This window comes from Pteronotus mesoamericanus, unplaced genomic scaffold (assembly GCF_021234165.1).
Source record: "Pteronotus mesoamericanus isolate MK-2021 breed Mesoamerican mustached bat unplaced genomic scaffold, CSHL_Meso_final contig_27, whole genome shotgun sequence".
Taxonomy (NCBI): Eukaryota; Metazoa; Chordata; class Mammalia; order Chiroptera; family Mormoopidae; genus Pteronotus; species Pteronotus mesoamericanus.
Window position 1 is genome coordinate 7,906,421 of NW_026555115.1, and position 13,447 is coordinate 7,919,867.

General features: G+C 34.1%; 1 protein-coding gene across 2 annotated transcripts in view; it reads left to right on the forward strand.

Moving 5' to 3' along the window:
- Positions 1–13,447, forward strand: part of PTPN4 (protein tyrosine phosphatase non-receptor type 4) — a 258,211-nt gene that overhangs the window by 190,128 nt on the left and 54,636 nt on the right. For both annotated transcript variants that reach the window (XM_054575007.1, XM_054575008.1), the window contains 2 exons: positions 6,588–6,713; positions 9,151–9,309. In XM_054575007.1, the coding sequence (XP_054430982.1) occupies positions 6,588–6,713; positions 9,151–9,309 (285 nt within the window). The remainder of the gene's footprint in view (positions 1–6,587; positions 6,714–9,150; positions 9,310–13,447) is intronic.

Genomic DNA, 13,447 nt, shown 5'->3' on the forward strand with positions numbered 1-13,447 from the left:
ACTTTCTTTTTCTCCTAAAATAACCAAGCCACTAATATAACGCTAATATGTATATTTAATAAATAATTCTCTCACATATCTAAAAATAAGAAGTTAAATTAACATTTTTAAAAAAACAAATGCTAAAATGAATTGCATAATTAAAATCAAGTAAACTGAAAACCAAGATGATGGAGGAGTGTATGGTCCTCCTCCCAGGACCAACCTGGAATTACAACTACATTGTGAAGAAATCACTTGGAACAAAAAACTGAACAACAGTGAGAGAGGAGCCTTATAACCTCGGATAGTCAAAAGAATAAGCTTTAGTGCAATCTAACTGGTAAGGAGTGTGGTAGAAACTCGAGAAGGCAGGCAGGGCGCCCAAGGGCGGCAGCACCAGGAGGATATTGAAACAACCAGTTGGATACCTCTGAGAATATTGGGGTCTACACCAAAAGCAGGGATCTCCAGCCAACAGCACCAGAAGCCAAAAAGTACCAGATAAGCCAGCTGCGAAAAGTTGCAGGGTTGTTCTCTGCCAGAGACAGGCGGCTGGAGATGCAAAGAGCCTTTTAAAGGGTCAACACATAAATATTTTTTGCAGCCATTTCCCCTGGTCTCCGGCAAAAGTGGTGGCAGGGTGGGCTAGAGACGCCTGAGTAGAGACTGAGGAAGGAGGCTTTAGGGAGAGAACTAAGAGAATAGCCAGCAGGATCCCAGTGCTGACTCACCCCACATGTGGCAGCAGCCATCTTGCTCAGGCAGATCACTTCCCTGAGCTGCAACAGCGTGAGAGGACACAACAGCCCTGCCACCAGGAGAGATTTGGCCCTGTCCCGGTGGTACTAAAGCCTAACAACTGAATACAGAGTGGCAGCCACAGATAGTAGAGCCCTGGCTCAATGGGGTGCAGAATGGACTAGAGGCACTTCAGGAGAGACTGGAGATAGAGGAGGCTTTGGGAAGACAATGGAGAGAGTAGCTGGCGCGATCCTGTTGTTGATTAATCCCCTGTATGACAGAAGCCATCTGCCTGGCAGCCACAGATAGTAGAGCCCTGGCTCAATGGGGTGCAGAATGGACTAGAGGCACTTGAGGAGAGACTGGAGATGGAGGAGGCTTTGGGAAGACAATGGAGAGAGTAGCTGGCGCGATCCTGTTGTTGATTAATCCCCTGTATGACAGAAGCCATCTGCCTCAGGCTGACAACTCCACTGAGCAGCAGCAGCAGGGTAAGAGGACCCAATAACTCCACCCCTAGGAGGGACTCTGTTCCGCCTTGTGGTGTCCAAGCCCACCTGCTGAGTGCAGGGTGACTAGATTAACAGCTGAAGGAGACAGCCACAGACAGTAGATTCCTGGAAGTCTCAAACACACTGCTTAGGGTCAGACAGGGTCAACTCTGACATCATCAGAGGCAGATCCAGAAAGTAAAAACAGCTGTCTCCTACCACAGAGGTTCACATCATATCACAAAGACAGGAAATCAAGACAGATCAATTTAAGAAGCAGAAGGAAAAAAGAAGAGTCTCACAAATAATGGGAAGAAAAAGAAACACCCTCCAGTCAAAGGGAGAGGAGGAATCCCCAGAAAGGCAAGTAAATGAAATATAGGCAAGTAAATTATAAGATACTGAGTTCAAAACAACGGTTCTAAGGAAGCTCAATGTGTTCAGAGATAATTACAAAAATCTACAGGGAAACCATGAGGAATTTACTGTAAACTGTATCAGCATGAAAAAGGACAGAGAAGCTATCAGTAAGAGGCGAGAAGAAGTGAAAATACAATTTGTGAACTGAAGAACCCAGTAGAAGGAATCAAAAGCAAGCTTGATGGAGCAGAGGATTGAATAAGCGAGCTGGAGGATAAAGTAGAAAAAAGCTCCCAGAAAGAGCAATCAAATGAAAAAAGGCTCAAAAAGAATGAAGAGGCGTTGAGGGAAATTCAGGACAACCTGGAACATACTCATATCTGTATAAAAGGGATACCAGAAGGAGAAGAGGAGGAGCAAGGGATAGAGAACCTTTGAAAAATTGATGATGGAGAACTTCCCCAACTGGAGGAGAGAAAATGTCACAGAAGTCCCATTCAAGATGAACCCAAGGAGGGCCATTACAAGACACATCATCATTAAAATGGAAAATATCAAAGACAAACAGAGAATCCTAATGGCAGCAAGGGAGAAAGAGGTCGTAACATGTAAGGGAGCCCCAGTATGGCTAGCAGCTGACTTCTCAACAGAAACAATGCAACCCAGAAGGGAAGGGCAAGAAATATTCCAAGTCATGAAAAGCAAAGGCCTCCAACCAAGATTGCTCTACCCATCAAGGCTCTCAGTTAAAACGGAAGGCGAAATAAGGACCTTTCCAGACAAAAGAAGGCTGAAAGAGTACACCTCCACCAAACCAGCATTGCAACATATGCTAAAGGGACTGCTTTAAGAAGATGAAGAAAAAGAGCTTATGAATACCCAGTTCCTTTCACAGTCACCAATACTTGATATTACCAATACTTTTAATACTTAGTAATCTGATTGTGACAACGTTGTGTTCTTTTAATTGTTTCTTTATTATTTGTTGAAACTACACCTGTTTTGGGGTATTTCTTGCCCATTCCTATTATATTTAAAAAAGCTTTAAATGACTTTTTGGTATTCTTTACCCATTTTTTGAGTGAATGTATGTAGAATTTTTTCCCTATTAACCTATATTAGATGTGTTGCAAATACTTTCCTATTTTATTACTTGTCCTTTAGCTTTTTAATATGTATATTACTGTATAGTCTTAAATTTTTAATATAATCATAGTCAATATTTTACTTTATAGCTTCTGGGTTTGAATATTTTACTTCAGGGGACGAAAAATACTAGTTTGTATTTTCTGCTGAAACTCTTTAGATTCTACATATTGATTTTTAACTCACCTGTGTATTTCTTGTGTAATGTGTGATCGTATTTGTTGAACAGGCCTTATTTTCCCCATTGATTTGAAATATCTATTTAATCATATAATACACTGTTAGACAGATATACATGTTTGTTTCTAGAATGCTCATTATATTTCATTGATCTACTGGATTATTTCTGTGCTGGTGTCATGTTGTTTTAATTGATGAGACTTTATAATACATTTAAATTTTTCAATACTTTATAATGGATCTTGACATTTAAGAAAATAAATAAATAAAATCAATCTGCATGTAACAAAGAAAAGAAAGGAGGAACTACTACCTTTTGTGACAACATGGATGGAAGTGGAGAATATTATGCTAAGTGAAATAAGCCAGTCAGTGAAAAAAAAAAAAGCCACATGATCTCACTTATAAGCGGAATGTATTTAACAAAATAACCTAATAAACAAAATAAAGCACAGACATGGAAACATGGAGCAGACTGAAAGTGACCCGAAGCGATGGAGAAGGAGGACAATGGTGGATGGAAAGGAAAAGAGACTAAACAAAGAACACGTATGAATGACCCATGGACATGGACAACAGAGTGGGAATTGACCATAGGAGCGGGGGTGGTGGTGGGATGGGTGGAGGAGGGCAAAGGGGGATATATTGGGATAACAGTAATAAAATAATCATTTAAGATTCCAAAAAAAATAGAAATGAAACCAAAAGAATAATAAATAAAAAATGAAACCAAATAGAAATAAAATTAAAAAATTGCAAAAATGAATTAAAACAATGGGATGATACGATAAAGAAAAGAAAAAAAAATTGTTTTCCTTGGAATTGCTTTTGAGAAAGAGTTTACTTCCCCTCCTCTTTGTTTTAATTTAAAATATATTTGTTCTAATCTGTATTAAAGTCTTTTTAGACTTGTTAAAATCAGAGTAAATATTTTTCTGATTTTTTCCTCTTAATACTGAACCATAAAAAAATTCTGACACTTTATTCTTTTTCTTGTTTGATATTTATAAAATTCTCAACATGATTTGATAACTCATCCTACCGAGGTATGATATCCTAATGTTTTAAAATTTTGATCACATCAGATTTGGGGAATCAGATTTGGAGTTATTCCAGCATCTTAGTTTGTCACTTTACATGCATTATTAAACTGTGAAATTGTTTAATTGGTGATTTCATAAAACAGATATGCATTGGTCAATTAATAATAAAGCTGAAATTCAGTATTATAAGTCCCAAATGGCTGTTCTATTTCTTTTGTCATGCCAGAATTGTCTGAATCCTCCTTGAAATAGTAAGTTATCACCTCAATAAGGTTTTAATAGTACTGTTTTAATGATCCTGTTGACTCTGAAAGATTAAGCTTTACTGGGGTAGTTTTTATAACATACCAGAATCCTGTTATGATGACCTGATGTATATCTATCATAATACTCTAATGGTTTTAGCAATTATTAAATTAACTCATTCTGTTAAAGTGTTGAGAATTCTAGAGTTCTTATCCACTTTGTGGAATTTTAGTTGGCAATAAAAGTACAACAGGTTTCTCCTTACACTTTTTTCCTAAGGCTTTTTTCCCCAGCAATAATGTTACTTTTTATATATATGTATCGACTCTTTGAATTGCTTTCACACTCTTTCAAAAGTCATATATCTAAGAAGAAAGCAAAAACATGTTCCCATGCAACAGAAAAATAATGCGCCATGGTCAGAAAATAAATTTACCACATTGCAAACATACTGATGAAGTGTGGTATATTTTTCTCTGAAATTTCCACACTCAACAGGAAACATAGACAGCAAGCTTGAGTGGGTGGGTCTCTGAGGTTAAAACTGTTAATAAAATCAAATACCTGAAATGTAGTTTTAAATGCAAAGCATTTACAACCATGTTTAGTTTATTAACAACAGTAAAGTGTTCTGATGCTTCATTCTAGGTGAGTGTAACTGGATTTTTTCCTTCTTCATATGACTTTTTTTCCTCTTAGAAAGTTAAAGTAGTGGATCTCTTGACTATAGTTAGTAAATACTCTTACAGCTTACTTTTAGTAGTCTAATATATGTGAATGAATAGTTTATTAACATTAAGAATTAACATTAATAAAAGAGCCACAAATGCTAAGGTTTTCTTTCAAATTTTTTACTTTTTTAAAAAATCTAATACATGAGATAATAAACTTTTTCATTTTATTGTAACTGAAAGGAATTTGCACTGTAGTATGAGGGAGTTGGACTAAATGATATCCTGAGTTGTCTTCAAATTAGAAAATCCTAAAATTTAAACTCATAATAATGGTAAATGTTCATGGTTTCATAAATTTAAATTTACTTACGAAAAATGAAACTTTTTCATTTCCTTTTCATTTCATTTCATTTCCTTTTTTTTAATTGATAATATTTATATCTCCTAGCAAATGTTAAGTGTTCTTAAATTAAGATGTCATTAGACCAGACTAAAAAGGCTTTGGCTATAAATATGTGAAATGATAGGCATTTGTATGGTTTGGGTTCATAAGTAATTTAAGTTACTTGTGGCTTAGTAAAATTAATGGACTAAAACATTGTACTGAAACTTAGATACTTGTATATTATGAAATTTGGGAGGTAGGGCAGGACCTTAATATTATACATTGTACAACTAGCTTAGATATTTACATGTAGAAGCTTAAGTTATTTGTTTAATTGGAAGGTCAACACTAAAATTTAGGGTATCCATTATTTTAATGCTTCCTAGTAGGTACATAAATTTTACTGTGTACTCTTGGTAATTGTTACTATGCTCTTTGGTCCAGTCTTTTTCTGTATTCTTCAGTGAATTTATTACTCAAATATAAAATTATCAGTTTACAAGATGATTTATTATGTGTTTTTATATAAGCAGCTTAATTCATAACATTAGCCTCCTCATTGTCATATTTTCCATAACTTTTGGCCACTATCTGATTTTGCATGTAAAAAAGACTTTCGTTGTTACCTTACCTTAAATTGTAAGGGTGTTTAATATCTGTAGAGATTAGCATCTTCTCTGAAAAGATCACTTAGTTCTCTCATCTTTATCACTATAATAGTTGACAATGTATAAATAGGTAACATAACATATTCTTTACTCCTTACCATGAAACAGAATAGTTAACCTTCCAAATGTGTTTTTTAAAAAGGAAAAAAAATGAAAAATATCCACTCACCTACTACAAATAAAAAAGAAAATATTAGAAATAAAATGTAGTATATACGATTATCATTTTTGCCCTGTTCTCACTGAAGGAGAGGATTAGTGTTTAAATTTAAGGACATTCAGGAGATAATATGCTAGGAATTAATACACCTGAGATAAGGTAGAATTACAGAAATTCTGGAATAGGAATGGGCAATATCTATAATATTGACAACTTGAGAAAGCTTTTGGTAGCCATCTAGTCCCTTGTGTTTTTTTCTTGTTTCTTCTCTTTTTCTCTTCTTTCCTGTTGTCTCTCCTACTTTTTCTAGCTTATCTTTTCTTCCTTCATATGAAGCAGATTTACTTTCTTAGTAAATTATTTAGCAAACAGTCTCCAAATGCACTAATTTCTTGTAAGTCAAGTCTTTGTTTACTCATCTATAATGTAATGTATTAATACAAATTCTAAGATTTGATCAATAATCTGGTGTATAAAATTAAAATTTTTACATGTTAAATTGTTTCTGTAGATCCCCAAGTAAGCCCTTGGCACGGAAATTAATGGATTGGGAAGTAGTAAGCAAAAATTCAGTGTCTGATGACAGGTTAGAAACACAGAGCCTTCCATCACGATCTCCACCTGGAACTCCTAATCAGTAAGTACATATTCACATCAGGAGTACACTTTGCTCATTTCTAAATTATTTTTTTATATGCCCATTGCTTGAAGATCAAACTATATAAATTTTTCTAATTTAAATCTTTGATTACATATGATTTTTGTTGCTCCAGATCATTATTTTCTCTTAGCCTTCCTCTGAGACTACAACTCATTGCATAGGTGGCCTGGAGTAGCCTTGACAAATGAGTAGAACATTCAACAAGGAATGCTCACTTTCTACACAGTTGACTTTTGAAGTAAGGGTCCCTAATCAATAAATCAAGATTTATTACTAGAGTTAAAATCTAGGAATATGGTTGTTGTTGACATAATCCTTTTCCATGTGGATCTCCAACAGGATTTGTAAAAGAGCATATATTTTCTGAAAATTCTAAGTGATTATGATTCTCTTACTTAAGCTCCTACCCAACCACTGCTCTGCCATTTTCTGGTCTAGAAAAACAGATTTCAAACATCAGTCCCCACAAAGCTTAGCCATAACTATGCTAACAAGCAGTGTGTTATTCAGCACTTACTGTATATTTACTTCAGTTCTAGGATTTCTCACAAAAGCCATATACTTTGGTATAGATAATAATATCTACTTGTACTAGCTAAAGATGTTAATTTTATAATGTATTAAATGTGTTGTAATATATGTACATAATTCATATAATAACAAATGTAAGTCAGCATATTAACAGACCTTGTTAACCCATAAATTGATATACAAAATATTTGAATTTTGGTGCAGAATACAATATTTGAAAAAGTCTTTTTTAAAATATTTTATACTCATTAATGTCCAATAAATATGCACTAAAGTTGTGTTCTGATGGATGTTTGTCAGCCAAAGAATAAATTTCTACCATATTGGAAGTAAAGTATAGATAAAAAGTTTGGTTCACAGAAAGATACCTAATACCTAGATGTCTTCCTTACTACTAGAAAAAAATAGACTAAAAAGTTTCTGTCTTCCTAATTGCAGGCTGCTAAATCATCTTTCTTTAAGAGACTGCCTATATTCCTAGGCTAATTAGCTTGTTGAAGAAAATCCAGAAATTCCTTTTTCTGGTCCCTTTCCCAGCCAGCCATTTCTCCATTTGTTACCATAAACAAGAAATTTAAACCATATGATTAAATTAATTATGTAGTAGTAGCTCTGATTAAGGAAACAATTTTAAGTATGATCTGAAAAAAATTGTTTTTTTCTAAATTTTAAAGAAACATTACAGTGTAATGGATAAGAGCATGGGCCCTGGAGTCACTGTACATTAGAACTTTGAGCAAGTTAATTAATCTCTTTGTCCCATTTTCTCTATCTACAAATTGTATTTATAACAATAATGTCAATACTACGAGGTGATTTATGTAAAATGCTCTGAACAGTCCCTGGCTCGTAATACACATAATAAGTGTTAACTATCATAATTAATATTAGTAATAACAATAGTTCATGTGATGGTCACTTATGAGGATGGAAATATTCAGTATTCTTAGAAATTATATAAAGTCCCATAAATTAAAACATTTATAAGGATTAAAAAAGAATATCATGCCTTAAGGAAATAAGTCAGAAAAAGCTAAAATCTATAGGATTTCACTCATATGAGAGATCAAACTAATAGACACAAACAGTATGGTGGTTATCAGAGGGAAAGGGATGAGGAGCAGTAAATGAAAAATGGGGCTAAATACATGATGAAAGAAGACAATATGACTGTGGATAGTGGGCACACAATGCAAAACACAGATTGTGAATCATAGAAATGCATACTGAACTGATTCCTCTTCTGCTTCTCCTAAAAGGTCAGGGCACCCCATTTCTGTATTGCTAAGCTACAGAACTGTTTCTCCCCTATAGGTATAAAACAAAGTGTTTGGGGTATTCAGGGAACCCACCCAATGTTATATTGTCATTTATTGGGAAGGGCTGTGATCATGTTTATTTCTATGTTCTGAAAAGTATTTGACTTATGGGTTCTAAATAAAATTTTATTAGGACTATAAAAAAAAAGAAGTGTATACTTGACACCTACATGATCTTTTTAACCAATGTCACCCTAATAAATTTAATCTAAAAAAGAATTCAGACCATTAGATATTTCTGAATCATTTATTCTATCCCTTATTTTATAAATTCTGATTAAGACACAACGTTGTAATGACTAAATCCTTAAGGTTGGTAGAGATCATAGATGACTGAATAGGTACAATCCTTGTGGCAGATGGTTGACTATAGCTCAAATTTTTACTTCCTATTCTGTGTTCCTGCTGTTTATATCACACTGTTATTGTCAGAGACTCTGCATAGTCAATGTGATGAGTCTTAGATACACACACCTACTTTTTGATGCAATCATATGAGTAAGAAAATTTTAAAAATTGAATTAAAGCACATTTTTTACTTGATTTTCTTCCTCTTTATGTAGTCGAAATTCTGCATTCACACAAGAAGGAACCCGGGTACGACCATCTTCAGTTGGTCATTTGGTAGACCATGTAGTTCACATGTCCCCGAGTGAAGTATTTGTGAATCACAGATCTCCATCTTCAACACAAGCTAATAGCATCATTTTGGAATCATCGCCGTAAGACCTTTTTCCATTTAATTTTTTTCTTCTAAGTACTAATGCCCCAACTTGTTTTATTTTAAATACTCTGGGAAGTTGGGGTATCTGATACGAAATTTTACTTTTGAAATGTTTTAAAAGTTTATATATTTGTAAATCTGCTTATTTGTCCCTGAGAGTTCTTGGTGTTCCCTCCACCAAAAAGAAATCAGTGTTCTTATTTTGATGACCCAATGTGTTTTTGAACTTTTAGTACATACACATAAATATTTCTACAGATAATGTAGCACTGTGGTCAGTAAGGTAGTGAGGGGTAGAGTTTTTAAAAATATTTTTTAAGAAGGGACCCATAAGATGACTAGACAGTGTTGGAAACATTAAATAGTAAAAGAGAACTAAGCAAGGTTATCATCATACCGAAAAAATATAGAAAGCATGAACACAGTATTTCTAAAATTCATTCCTGTCTCATATTATATAGCAATATACAAATTCAACTTCATAATTTAGTATTTGTATCTCATCAGTTTAATGTACACAATCCTTTATCCTCATGTTAATATGCAGTATCTGGATTTATTGGTTTATATATGCAGTTCAAATGCAAGTAAAAATGCAGTACAAGAATTAGAGAAAAGTAAAATACTTTATAAGATACACAGATAGGTAAGAAGATTCATTAATTGTTGAGAAGGAGAAAGGGGTATAAGATAGAGTGAATGTGATCCAGGTTAAAGAAAGGATGGATGGAAAAGTAGATGGAGTGATCAGGAAAGCAGTTATAGGTACTCTAGAAAAATGTCATTTGATCTTAAAGATCCATACTGAAAACAGTATGCAGATGTGAAAGGCATGGCTCTTTGCTTTTACACTGTTTTGTTGTGAGGGACTTGAGCGTTTGTGGATTTTGGTAATCGTGGGGGTCCTGGAACCAGTTCCCTGTGGATACCAAGAAACAGCTGACCTTTTTGGGGAATCAAAAGGTGTAAGTGGATTTTTGACTGTGGAGGGGTTAGGGGTTTGTCAGTGCCCTAACCCCTCCATATTGTTCATGAGTCAACTATATATTCCCATCTTCCCCTTTCTCTTTTTCAGCATCCAAAAATTGACACAGGTAGTAATTTATCCACAAAGTTTTTTGATGTGGGTAAATTTTGAATAGTATGTGTTTTGAGCCCTGGTTCCCATCCCATCTTTGGATTATTTTAGGCAAAATATTGATTTTGACTATGTTAAAAGTCATTGAGTTAGAATTGCATTATTAATTAAAGTAAACATGGATGCTATTAGAGCCCCAGCCTCTACTGATCTTGTATTATTTTCATTTAAATATAAGTAATTTCTATTAGAATATAAAATATAACAGTATTACCACATAACCAAAATGGAATGATGTAATATAGGTCTGTTGAAACCTCAGATACTGGTAGGTAAGAGAGTTGCTTAGCTTTTGTCTATTGTATAAATTGGCTTTTCACTCGAAACATTTTATTTGAAGAAAAAAGTTCACTGGTACAAAAAGTTTGGAAACTGCTGATTTAAAATAACTTTGCTTATAAAACTGAAACTCATCAACAACAGCATGGTGATTACCAGAAGGAAGAGAGTGGGGAGTAGTAAAGGGTAAAGTGCACCAAATATATGATGATGGAAGATGATTTGACATTGGGTGATGTGCACACTATGCAATATACAAATCATGTATCATAGAAATGTACACTTGAAACCTATATGATCTTATTAACCAATATCACTACAATTAATTTAACTTAAAAAATTTTAAATAACTTTGCTCCTGCTTTTTGCGGTTCTTTTCTTTGAACCGCAAAACTATAACTATACTTGTTAAAGTATAGTTATAAACTTGTTAAAACTATAACATAGTGTTAAGAGCACAGGCTCTGAATTCAGACTGGGTTTAAAACTTGGTTCCACCACTTCTAATTATGTGACCTTGAGTGAATTATTTTACTTCTGTAAGCCTCTATTTCCTCAACTGTAAAAACAGGATGATAATATCTACCTCATAGAATTGCTGTGACTGTTTAATGAGAAGCTTAATTCAGCAGAGAGAAAACGCGTAGTAGATATTAACTATAATAATTTTATAACTTTTTCAGTTAATTTTTGGGAGGATTTATACTGGCATTTTATAAGTATTTATCAACCATTCATCTGTCTGCATATTTGAACTATGGATGTCTGATTGAACACAACACAATGAGGAATTCCCCAAATCTCAACTTTGTCCTTAGATCCCTAATCATGAGAAACTCTGTGCAGGCTTTGTAATCCTCAAGTGTTAAATCCATTTCCCTGAGTCATTTTTTTTCCTGGCTTGTCCCATTCTAGTCTTATCTAATGAGTCACCACAACTTTGTTCGTTCATCAGTTCATTAACTTAGTCCTCAAAGATGTGCCTTCCTTCTACCCGTCTGAGCTTCTGGCACAGATAACTTCATCACCAGACTCTGCTTAATCCAATTTCCATGCCAGTCTTTAATAAGTCTAGCAATATATTATGGACCTGCTAATAGTACTTAGCTTCCTTAGGAAAGGGAAATAAAAGAACCAAAAAGGGTACAGATGAAAGTATCAAGCCACGGGAATTCAGAGGATGCACCATCTTATATGTTATACTTGTGACAAGACGAATTGCAGGTCTGCTCTAGTTGCACTGAATTTAGCTACCCTCCATCTCTTGCAAAAGTGTCCATTATTTGCATTTGGCAGTGAAGGTTAGGGACTTGGAATTTGGTTGAACCCCAGAATCTCAGGTCTGGGACCTCAGTTCTGGAACAGATTCCTACTAATACACTAATGGGATGTTTTCGACTATTCTTATATTAATCACATCCCTGAGAGTTTATACACACTTTTTTAATCACCTTGAGCATTACTTAGCAATTTGTCTGAAATGGTGTTTACTTTGAAATACCTGAATGTCACTATAAATTAGCCAAAGTGTTGAGAAGCCTGAATTTTGAACCAAAATTTTATCTGTATCTTATGTAATATAAGTATAAGTAGGGTTAAATGCCCCGTGAAGACTAGAATAACACTAGTGATTATAGTTGAATGAGCTATGAGCTCCTCCTGATATATATCTGAGTGAGACTTTTAGAAGGAGCCATTACTCCTGTAAGTTTATATTACTGTCTACCAAGAATATGGTTTTCATTTGTTTCCTAGTCTTAAATTAGAATAAACTTTATGCTTCTGTGAAAGGTATATATGTACAGTTAAAGCTTTAGCATCTTTTTTAATTTGCAAATTTCAGGGTTTATCTTGTTCATTTTTATTTTTTATAAGTATGAAAATAATCCTTTTGGGATGTTATTTCTTTCTGTGTTCTTGCTGTGTCAGATCCCTTCCAACTCCTATCTTTAATGCCAACTGATTACCTCCACTTGTAAGACTTCAGCCCCAACCCTGATCCCGACCTTTTTCTTTGGTTTCTATTTCTCTAATCCTGTCAAAAATACCTAATAGTGGATGCTGTCCTTCTCATTAAGTTATAGGTACCTTCTTTCAAGGTACCAGCTGTTATCTCTAATGGGGGCTATCTTCCACTATGCTGCTTGATTGTTCTTCCCATGTATATGATATTTCTTCATTTTGTTATACATCGCAGTTTTTTTGTTTGTTTTGTTTTGCTTTTGAGTTTGGAGTGGAATTTTTCTTTTTTCTTTTTTTTTTTTTTCTTAGATAGTAAATTTTTTTAGAACTGGGCTATTTTAGGACATTATTTAAATGTATTATAATTTCTAATTATAATGCATGGTTTACCTGTGAAAATCATCTCCCTAAATAATTTTTTTAGTAAGTAATAGATTGACTTTATATGACAGCTCTACATTAGATATGTAGAAGGGAGTTATCATTTGTTACAATAAATTAATACTTTTGAAGTGTGTCTTTACAATTTGATTAATACCCTTTGCTCAAAATATAAATTTCAGGAGCCTGTGTTACATCCTTGATTACCTTTTCTTTTTTCATTTTTTTTTTTCAAATGTTTTACTATTTATGCTATTATACTTTTCCCTCCTTTGCCCACCTCCCCCCCAACTCGCCCCCCCACCAGTCCATGTTCATAGCTCCTTCATATATGTTTTTGACTAATCCCTTCGCCTTTCTTCAGACATTCCCCCCT